The following is an 11,095-nucleotide window of genomic DNA, read 5'->3' on the forward strand; positions in this document are numbered from 1 at the left end:
AAATAAAAAAAAAAAAAAAAAAAAAAAAAAGCCTGTTCTAGTGCAGCTGCTACCTAGTATCTTTCTCTTCCTTGCAAGTTCCTCAAGGTTTTTAGCAACCCAGCCAATCAAAAGACCAATTAATCTCCCATTTTTTTTCAGCTCCATAGATGAGGGCCAGTTCTGAGAGAAATCTGGTGTAACTCCCTCAGCCCCAGCACAGTGACAAGGCCGCGTGGTGCTGTAACCCAGCCTGCGGAGCTTCCTCACCAGAGCTTTGCAGCAGTGCTCCGAGCCCTGCTTCGCAAATACCCGCGCTCCGCTTTGTAGAGCACGTGTTCAGGGCTCCTTACACGAAATGGCCAGTTCCATTATTGTCAGATGTAAGATTTGTTAAACAGCTGGAACAATTCTTCATATTTCACAGTAATTGCTGTAGGAACATTTTTCTCTCGGAAATAGAGGTCCTCTCCTTACCTAATTCTATGGGTATGCAGATGTCAGCAGAGCAGGCAGGTGGTAAGTTCTGTCACCAAGGGAGGGCTCTTTGCACTCCCACTCTTCCATCTGCAGGATTATTTCAGTTTGACATTGGATTCCATGTGACATAGAAGCACAGCCTACCTGCTCCAAAAGCTCAGATATACCTGCCTGCAGGTGGACACTCCACCTGCCACCTCCTGGCGAGTTTGATGAAACTCCTCCTCCCCTTAACCCTCCATTTTCCAGAGGGTTTTTTGAAGAGAAACAAAAATCTGACTTCAGTAGGTGGAATTTGCAGGGAATGGTGTCTACCTTACCTAGGGAAAAGAAGCAAAATGCACTGGTTCATGAGAGCCTAGAGAAATATATCCTGTTCCCTTGTCAGTGTCACAAAGTCTGCCAGCTAATTAAGACAGAAACCCGCCTTCCGGTGGGATTCCAGAGACATGAGAACATTTCTAGGGTCAGCTGTAGGTTGCTTGAATTCACTTTGTTTCATCTCTGGAGTGGTGTTTGCTAACTGACATGGGACTTAAGACTTTCTGATGTGTTTTAATGCAACAAATATAGTCACAGGAAAGCTCAGTTTACCTGATGTTGAGAGACCACCAGAGTTACAAATCAGAGTTATCAAATGGAGGATTTGATGTATGTTTTTATCCAAAACAGATACATGACTAAATTTATCATCAGAAGAGCTTCATATCTGATACCATCTTCTCATAAAAATATTGAGGATTAATAGCTTTAAATACTGTAGGGTATTGAAGTGACACTCACAAAAATGGAGTTCGGAGCATTTCTGCAAACAACAATTGCTATTTTCTGAGGTACAGAAAAGAGAAAAAAAATATTTTGAGGAAATGTGGGGGAGTGATTGTAGAGGGGTAGTCTATACCCCTGAAATGAGGAGCGTTAGGTTTCTATGAATACCATTTAATGCCATGTCATAGGAGAGTACCGTGTGTTCCATCCATACACTTGCACAGAAACCAGACGCACAGTTTCACACAAGGTCTTGACTTAACAGCTCTACCAGGGCATTATGCAATAAAACCACAGATCTATACTACACTATGATACAGAGGGCAGATGACATCTATTTAGATGTACATGATTACGTATGGACCAATTCCTGCCAATTTTTCTTCTTGACTGGTGTAAATGATACTATGACTCAGTTTTTCTGTGAAGTAATTATATTGCTTAGATTTATTTCTACAGTGTTGCTCACTGTTTGGGCAGAAGGGATTTCTAAATCAGGTGTCTTTCTAAGACTGTTGTATTAACCATATTGCAGGAATCAACACAGTTGGGAGAGTCCAGTCATTGCATTGTTGAGCATAAAATGAGAGTGTATCCCTTACGGGGCACATAAATAAAAGTCTCTGGCAAGGGCTAGCATTCTGGATATTCTGTAACTTTTACTACTTCATCAGTATATGCTGGGTTGATTATATGAAGAAACCAACAGAAGCTATTAGTTTTCAAATTCCCTTATTCACAATGGAATACATTAAACATACTGTCTGCAGAAAGGGTTTGCTTAGCATCCCCTGGAGAAAAAAAACAAAAACAAAAACAAACGTTCACATTCTTTAGGTCTGACCCGTGGCAAGGACATAGAAGGGTTAGATAACACCTGTTACTGACCATAGGTAAGCTTTTAATGGTATAAACTCAGAGATTCAGACCAGCTGAATCCAAACTAAAATGTGTGTGTACAAAAAACAGAAGAGTGAGAGGAGTCAGGGAGAGCAGCCGCTCAGACGAGCATGTGGCGTTTCCTGTGGAGGGCGAGGTGGTCCGAGCGCGAGAAGCTGCGGTCGCAGTCTGGGCACTGGAAGGGTTTGATGCCCGTGTGCTTGCGGAAGTGCCGCGTCAGTTCGTCAGAGCGAGCAAACTTCCACGTGCACCCCTCCCACGTGCACTTGTATGGCTTTTCACCTGGGAAAAGAAACACAGAAGTGGGGATTTAACATACAAACGCATCGGTGAAATATTTGACGCATTTATCCTCTTGCTTTGTCAAATTGCAGCAAGTACTTTAATGCTTACTAAAAAAGCCTCCAAACAGCACTGGGCTGCGGAGTACTCTGTGCTAGAAACTCTGTAGTCAAAATTTAACAGATCAAAAAATTGTTTCCTGCCACAATTTATTTACTGTCTCTCTGTCCTCCCTCTACTTTATTAGGGCTTGTTTTGTCTCGCTAAGGCCAGAAGTGTGAAGGTTTAAGCATTAGTTCCAGTATTTTCAAAATCAGGACCTTGTATCCTAGATTAACTGAAGGAAAGGACCCTTGCTACCATTCAGCACAGCAGGCAGAAATCTTATGATCTCTTAAACTTAGTATAAATAACTAGTTATAGTTATTATAGTTAGTATAGTATAAATAACTGGCACCACTGTCACTAGTAGCTCAGCTTAAAATTACTCACTTTCCTTGATCCTTCTTCTCTTTAACACCATTGAGCTACCTAACAGGTAAAGGGCTGGCTTGAGGCGAGGCAGACAGGAACTGGGCTCCATTTTACCTAAACGTGTCCAGTATCTTTGTAAAAACCTCGGATGTACACAGACTCATTCAGCGTGCCAAGATGAGCGTTTCTGCAGAGATGGGGATACAGTGACTGAAACACTTGCCCAGGGAAGAGCACTACTGGACCAGTGGCTGGTGTGTCTGTGTGAAGCAGATGTGTTTGTGTTTGGCACAGTCCAGACTCTGCAAATGGGCTACTCCCATTGATGTCTCAGTAAAATTTAACAGTGATGCAAGAGATGAGGTAGTGCAACTTGAACTGATTTGGTGTTTACAGGGTTTGCAGAACGAGTAATCTTCAAGCAACAGGACAGAAAATGAGCCAGCAGCCAGTGAATGTAAAGCGTACCAGCATACACCTTGATCTTGCTATGGCTTCCAGTCTCCTGCTGTGGGTTTTTCCTGCTACAACCTCTGCCTTTGCTGAGCCTATAATTATATTCAGAACAATGCCAGATTCAGCTTCTGTCATTTTGCTATTTACATCTCTGGTCACCTGGCTGTTAGCATAAACTAAAAGCTTAGTCTGCTATTTTACCATAGACTTGGTGAAAGAAAAGCACAGCAATGCTCAAACCTGTATGGGTTCTTCTGTGAGCTTTCAGGTGAGAGCTTTTAGTATAGACTTTGTTGCAGCCTTCATAATCGCATCGATGTATTCTGCGTTTTCTTTGTGTGTCTGGAGATTCCACAGGTAAAGGTCTCTTTCCCGGCTGAACTATAACCGAAGGGTGATTCCTGCAAAGTCAAACTGAATGTTAAAAATGAAAAACATGTATTACAGCAAACCTCAGCTAATATGATTCATGACACAGCCCTTTACTCAACACCACTCTGTCTCTTGGCAGAAAGAACAACATTACACACATGTCGAAAAATTCAAGAGGGTTTAGCAAATTTCATGTACTCTAGCAGTAATATTTTTAAACTTTTACTCACTTTGCGGCATGATGTAGCCATTTTTACTATTCCCTAGCTTTTTTTTAAACTTACAAATTAATAACCCTCTTCAAACTCCTGTTTTACAGTCAAACCCAGATTTCTCAAACTATGAGTTCAGTGAACGTTTCTTGTATTTGTTCACAATTTTTCTTCTTTCTTCAAATGTAACTAATTCGCTTGTAATAGGAAGCAGCTATTCCAGATTATTAAAGAAATTGTATCTTTAGGGTTTTGAAGCAGAACTCAGTCTTTATTGTCCCAGCCACTCCTTCAGAGAGTAATTAAGAATTTCCTGTTTGGTGCTGGCAGGAGGGTGCGGCCTCCCCATACCACTGACGTCAATTCCTAAAAGTAGAGTTTAGCCTGTGTGGCACACCCACAGGATGTCTGAAGTTGTCCCTCCACCTTCACAAATATTTTTTGCTTTTGAAGCCCACAGGTACAGTGCAGGTAAGACATGTACTAACTACATATGGACCTCTGTAACAAGCAAAAGCATAAACATTCATGCACCTGAGCTTCTTAAAAGGTGTCACTGACTGTGGATATTTAGGTTTGAACACCACTGCTACTGTAGAACTGGGGACAACCTTGATTCTTTCTTCCATGTCAGTGTTAGGAAAGGAAATAAATATGTTCCTCAAAAAGGTAAGTGGTATTACAAATCTTGCAACCTCACAAAGTTGCATCTTTCAACCTGTTAGCAGGTCTGTATCAATGCTTTTAATATATATATATTTTATTTAGCTTTTAAGTGAAACTTAGTATATAATGTGCAGATAACTAGCATTTCTTGTTGCAAAACCAGCTCCTCCATGTGACAGAAATAAGCTTTCTGGAACTCTCATGTTTTCTCGGTCACTGTATTTCACACTTCTTTATTGATTATGTTTTATAACACTAGTTTTTGTTACTTAAACCAAGTTCCTTCAGGGCCTAATTTTCAGAAACACTGAACACCAACTTCTCTCAGCAAAACAAAGGGCTTGTGCTAAAGGTAGAAAAGCTTGTGCATGGTTTAACACAAAACCCACTGTTACTCCCCACACCAGCAGGATGGGAATTACCGATGCGGGAAAAGTTTAATTCTATTATTAATTCTTTTATTAGAGTTACAAGCTTGAAATTTGGAGCCAAATTCTCTTTCTTGGGTGTTTCTGTGACTGTTGACTGATGTGCTCTTCACGTACGTGTTCAATCTAGCTAAAAATATTGTAATGGCAGGAAACCCTAGGTGGTGATGCTAGACACAGATGTGCAAACTCTTACTTTCTTCGTAAGAAAGGCTTTCAGCTTCCAAAGAAATGATTCTCTAAAGCAAAGCTCAGTTTTAACATTGTTGTATACAGGTCTTTTGGGAGAAGCTTTGACTTAGGACAGTAAGCAAACTTGGTTTAAATCCCCATGTGTGAAGGCTCATCCTGGACGTGGTAACATCTGGAAAAATGGAGACAAAGTGTATTTGCTGTACAACATTTGTGACAGTTTTCAATCTGAGAATGCGTAACAAAAGCACTGAGAATTTTTCTGCCTCATTTTCCCTTTAGAGGAAAGGGGGCTGGCAAGACTACAGAATGTTATCAATCATCAGGTAGGGTGTGGCAGTCTTAAAAAATGGTTATGGTGGTATCAAAAATCAGAGGTAAATACTAAGTGCCAGTAATAGAAGCACAGCTCTAATTGTTTCATTCTGCTCTGACACAACGAGATACAAATTCACATAAGTCTAAACATTTAAGTGTCTTCCTTTGACAGATGAGAGAATCTTCCAGAAAGCATGCTGTAATATCAACAGCTTTTTCTCCTTCTTTACTAACAGACCACACTACGCTGACAGTATGAGTTAAGACTTTTGATACTTGCACTCACAAGAAAATACGTTAATGAGGCTTCTTATATTTGGTCAGAGGTGATTACCTCGTTATTAGAAATAGCTCCATATTAACATTAAATATCAGACATACTAGCAAGTCCAGCAATCCCTACAGAAATGCCACCAAATTTATGCTGTATATAATGCATATGTCAAAAACTAACACTAAAGCAAAATTAGTCACTTAGAGGTGAGACTGAAAGTTTCCTATGCCACTTTAATGTAGCTTATGTGTCTGAATAGTGCACTGTGGCCAGTTGGAGCCTATGAAAAAAGATAAAAAAACATTGGCTAACTATAGCTCATAATGCAGAGGGTGGATGAGGAAGCTGTGTGACAACAGGAAATTTTATAAAGGTTTAGGTCTGCCTTCTTGTAACTTAGGTGATTTGTCTCTGTATTTTTAAAAACTATCAAAATCTAACACTTACAAAGATCTTGTTGCAAATACAGCAGAATGGAAACTTGAATGGGCTGGCTTTAGGAACAAGCAGGAACTGCAGCTCTACAGGACAGCTGGGAAGCAGTTTAAAGACATTACAATGTGAAGACAGAGTCTCAATAAACGATTCTCTGCCTGGGTGAGGAGCGGAGAGGCTTTGGAAACATGGGCTATTCAAATGTTTCTTGTAAGGCTACCTACATGTTGTACCAAATTTTATGCTCTTTGCTCAGCGGATGGGTTTCCTGTGAAAACTGGACTTGCTGGGAAATAATTAAATACAAATCACTAACGCAGGTGACAAGCCTGCAGAAGTCTCAGCCCTGGAGGAAGGGTGGGGTATCAGCCAGGAACAGCACTTACTGGTTTGCTCTTGTTGAAGAGGCCTAACAAAGAACAAAAGTAAACGGAACCATTTGATAGTCCTGGCCTAGCACCAGTGAGCACATGCAAGCCAGCACACCAAGCACACGCAGGCCTGACTCCCCTCTGTGCCAGGCCCATTATGGAACAACCACCTAGTGAACACAGATGTTTACTATTTTATTATAAGTTTATTATAATAAAACATATAAGGTTACTTTTACATAAACAGCATGTACTTTATAAAAGCTAGCTGGCAATGAGTTACCTGCAAAGAGCACTCACACACTGGTTTTAAGGAGCCCCCAAAGGGCTTGGAGCCGTTCTTCCCCACTCTAGGAGGTAAGGTCTTTTAAAACTGCTCTGAGGGCATGAGTGAGCAGGAAGAAAGGACAGAAATGGGTTCTGAGGTCACATACTGTGAACCCAGCTCAGTTCCCAGCTTTAGCTCCTGCCAGAGCCTGCCCAGAAGCCTGCATGCCTGCCCAGAGCAATGCCTGCTGAAGGATGAGCTGGGCTCCAAACCGTTCCATGACTTTAGAAAGCTGACAGAATTTTTCCCAGGAAAATGGAAGGGTGCCCATGGCTCCTCAGGTATTTCCTGGGAAATTTTTAGTATTTCTAATTAAAAAGTTTGTGCCCCACGCTTCACTCTAGCCCTTTGCTCTGCCTTCTGCAAACAGGCCTGTTTTAAAACAATTAGATCTGTGATCCAGTTCATGCAGTGGCCCCAGTAACAGTTGTACCAGCACAATGAGTTGGTACTGGGATGGAAACAAGTGGCTGGGAGGAGAGCAAGCTTCAGGAACTGTTTGAGCTGCCAGAAAAACCACCCAAGGAACAATAGCCTCAGGTAAACATGGAATTTGACTGGATATATATACAGAACTTGTAGGCCTGAGAAGGTTCATTCCTCCAGGTAGCCTATTTTGTTTAAACGTCAAAGAGGGCCTCCAAGAAAAGAAAATAAGAATCTTTTTAAAGAAAGGTATTTTGGTTAACATAAATACAGAGATCAGTATGAAATGTCTTCACAGTATCTTTCCAATTGGGTGCTGGTTTTACATAAACAAGTATCACTGGCTTATTGGGAATCCTATTTTCAGTAAATTGTAGGACTGGGACTAGCATTACTTTAGAAATGTGTTCTAAAAATGGCAGATCTATGTGGTTGCAATGTATAAATACATATCAACTCCTGTATGGTTAAAGAGGGGAAAAAAAGGTTGAAATCACATTTTGCAGTGGCAGTGGTGGGGAAGGATGTTTTTCTACGTTTTGTCACATGTTCTAAAGCAGAGCGACACTCCTTCCCACTCCTAAAACTACTGGTAACTGCTGCAATGAGCTGCTTTTCATTCTTCTGCTGATCTTGGGACTACTGTTAGGTACTTACTCTTGCACCATTACTTGCTGAGGAGACAATGAGGTCATCATTGGAGGTGACATTTCTTCAGGATAGAAGTCAGTCTTTGATGGTTCACTTCCTGGCTCTACTTTGATTGTCTTTTTCAGTGTAGGCTTCTCATAAGATTCAATGACAGGCACTGTATGGAGGAGGGTAGGAGAGGAAAGGCAAACACGTCAAAAATATGGAGAGCTATAGAAATAAAAAATATATGTAAAAACCTATAAATAAAACAAAAGCAATCCTCCAGCTCTATATTTAGTGCCATAGCTTATGCTAAAATACAAAATCTTCCAGTTTTAGTCTGTCTCCTAATGAACTATGATTCAAAACAATTCTATTTATTTTTATCAGTCCAACAGTTTTATCAGTCCAAATGTCAGTAAAGTAATAGCCTTATGCAGGTATAAATAAGGACAGAATATGGCCTTGGTAAGTTTGGTAAAATATTTACACAGTAAATTCTATGCCTGCATGTTTTAGAACTGGAATTATGTTCCATTTCCTAAAATGCAAAAAACACACAAAGAAGTGCTTGGACATAGTTATTTTTGTCAGGATAAGACAGCATATGAAGGAAATTTTGACAACACCAACCTGGCATGCTACTTGGAGTTTCCATCTCATCTGCAAGAACTGTGGACACCATGATGGGCTGCTGAAGATGGGGGGCGTACATAAAAGGAACTGGCTGGACCACAACTGGCTGTATCACTGGGAGTATTCCAGGGCTCCTCAGTCCGTGGCGTGAAAGAGCAGCAGCCATTACAGGTGGGATTGTTATTGGCATGGAAATAGGCTGTACTCCAGGGGGTGATGGTGTGAATTTACTGAGAGGTGAACTGGGTGAGGACAGAGTCAATCCAGGTGAAGTTCTCCTATGCACAGTCTGAAATTTCAGGGGAGAAGGAGAACTTCCAGTTGAAGGTGGTGAGCTCCGTTTGTTCACCGTAAGGTCGACTGGCTCCATCTGGATTCCATTTGATAGTCCTTCAGGGTTTGAGTAGAATTTATTGTGCAACATACTCGGTGTAGAATAAATGACACCGTATTTGTTTGGCTTCATTTGGTCCATGTAATTGGACGGGTATGACTGTTGGTGGAAAAAAACATTAAACAAAATAAATTAGTAAATCAACACACACACAATTAGTGCTGAAAAAGAAAGGTGGATGATAGAACTGGTGCAAAATGAAAAAGTACTTTAATGTACTTTCTAAATAAAGTAATTAAATAACCCCCAAGATTTCACAAAAAGGAAGTTACTGAATGTAAAACAGATGATGAAAACAAATTTTCAAGGCTTACTCCACTCTTATTCTCCCTTAAAAACTGTTTTAAATAGACTAAGCTGCACATTACTTGACTGATCCGGGAGACACACAGCCCAGCATGTAACTATATACTGAAGATCACAAAGTCAAGCGAGACAGGAGTTAAACTGGACTTAGAGTTTCAAGTAATAGGTCCCAATCAGCTGCTTCAGTCACTGGAATGCAATCATCACTAAAGCAAGAAATGATGTATCTGAACCTTACGTGCAAGAAAAACTTCATAACTGAACTACATAAGGAATGGATGTGAAACTCAAGAGTATAAACAGTAAATTCTAAACTCTTGGGTTTCTTTTGAGTAATAAAGCAGCTAACTAGCCAGTCTGATTTTGGAAAACTAGTACAAGGATAAACCATTAGTGTACTGGAAGACTGTTCCTGCTAGTAGTAGCTAGCCGTTCTCATTACAAGCTCATGTAGACCCTTCAGCTAATCTTGACCTAATCTCCACATGTGATAATCTCCACATTTTTGTGGAAATAACTTTTGTAAACCAAGTAGCACTAACATTCATTGCAGAGTACAGGTATTATTGAACAACTATCCAGATCAATTCTGCATTTACAGTGTTGAAAACTGAGGTTGTTTACTATCAGATAACTTACAATGGAAACTGATGTGATGTTCTAACATCACCGACACAGAGAAAATGCAATCCACATAGTTTTATCGCACTCAGATATTGTCAATTTTTTTAAATAAAATGCTGTCTTTGAATTCTACATAAGTAAAGCTTCATATGAAGATTAGGCAGTTTAATACTAATATTAAAAAACTGCTTAATTCTTTGGCACCAAGAAGACACTAATGAATGGGATTTAAAAAATGTTCAAAATGATAGAAAGTGAAACACATTAGAAGTATAAAACCATTGATATTTATACAATCATTTCCATGACATTTCAATTATCTTTTTCCTCCGGCGAAAACTTCTAGCAATACATCTTCTTGTTTTCTTACCTCTGTCTTTCCATTTAACTTTCTACTATTTTGAACATTTTGAATACACAGCACTGTGATGAAACAACAAAGATGAGTCACCTACTCCATAAAATACTTGAGTAAAGCAGCACGCACAATGGTGATTAATCATCAATCAGTAAATATTACATTAAAAACTCTGAAACTTTTTAAAATTCTCTTTATGAATATTCTTACAAATTCAATCTAAAAAAAAAGTGCATCTTGGATGTCAATTAGTTTCTCAGAATTCTATTAAAATGCCATTATTGTAAGCAGTGCTGGCTAAAATAAGTTCTATAGATTTGCCACCGCTGCTGAGCCAAATGATTCAATTATTCACATTGTAAGCGATGAAGGTCACTGAATATTAGTACAGTTAACAGTCTATCTACTAAGTCTGGTCAAGTTAGAGGCATAGGCAAAAATTCAAAATTTAAGCATATAACAGATATGAAGTACTTCTGTTAAAATTGCTGTTATTGGTTTACAGTACAAAGTCTACTCAGCTTCAACAAACTGTAACTGTTCTACTACTAAGCACCAATGCATTTACAATGGGCAGGTTTGCCAGGGATGATAACACGGTCACTACCTACAAACACTCCTTCCATTGCAAGAACACTAGAAAGGAGAGAGACCACGCAATTTAAATCTTAGGGAACGTCTTTGGTCAACAACTCTACTAAAGAAGGAAGCATTTCCAAGCTGTAACTCTTCTATATAAACAGTTACCTTCTTTCAACTCTTCAAGTAACAAAAGGTGTGTGA

General features: G+C 39.7%; 1 protein-coding gene across 1 annotated transcript; it reads right to left on the reverse strand.

Annotated features, from left to right (window-relative positions):
- Positions 1-1,869: 1,869 nt before the first annotated feature.
- On the reverse strand, positions 1,870-9,123 carry KLF3 (Kruppel-like factor 3 (basic); the record flags this gene model as incomplete). Its single annotated transcript, XM_008935264.1, has 4 exons — positions 1,870-2,409; positions 3,580-3,740; positions 8,019-8,169; positions 8,628-9,123. Coding segments are annotated over 4 exons (990 nt in total), but the record flags the coding sequence as incomplete, so codon positions are not given.
- Between the last annotated feature and the right edge of the window lie 1,972 nt (positions 9,124-11,095).

Source organism: Merops nubicus, unplaced genomic scaffold, assembly GCF_000691845.1.
Source record: "Merops nubicus isolate BGI_N331 unplaced genomic scaffold, ASM69184v1 scaffold9282, whole genome shotgun sequence".
NCBI lineage: Eukaryota > Metazoa > Chordata > Aves > Coraciiformes > Meropidae > Merops > Merops nubicus.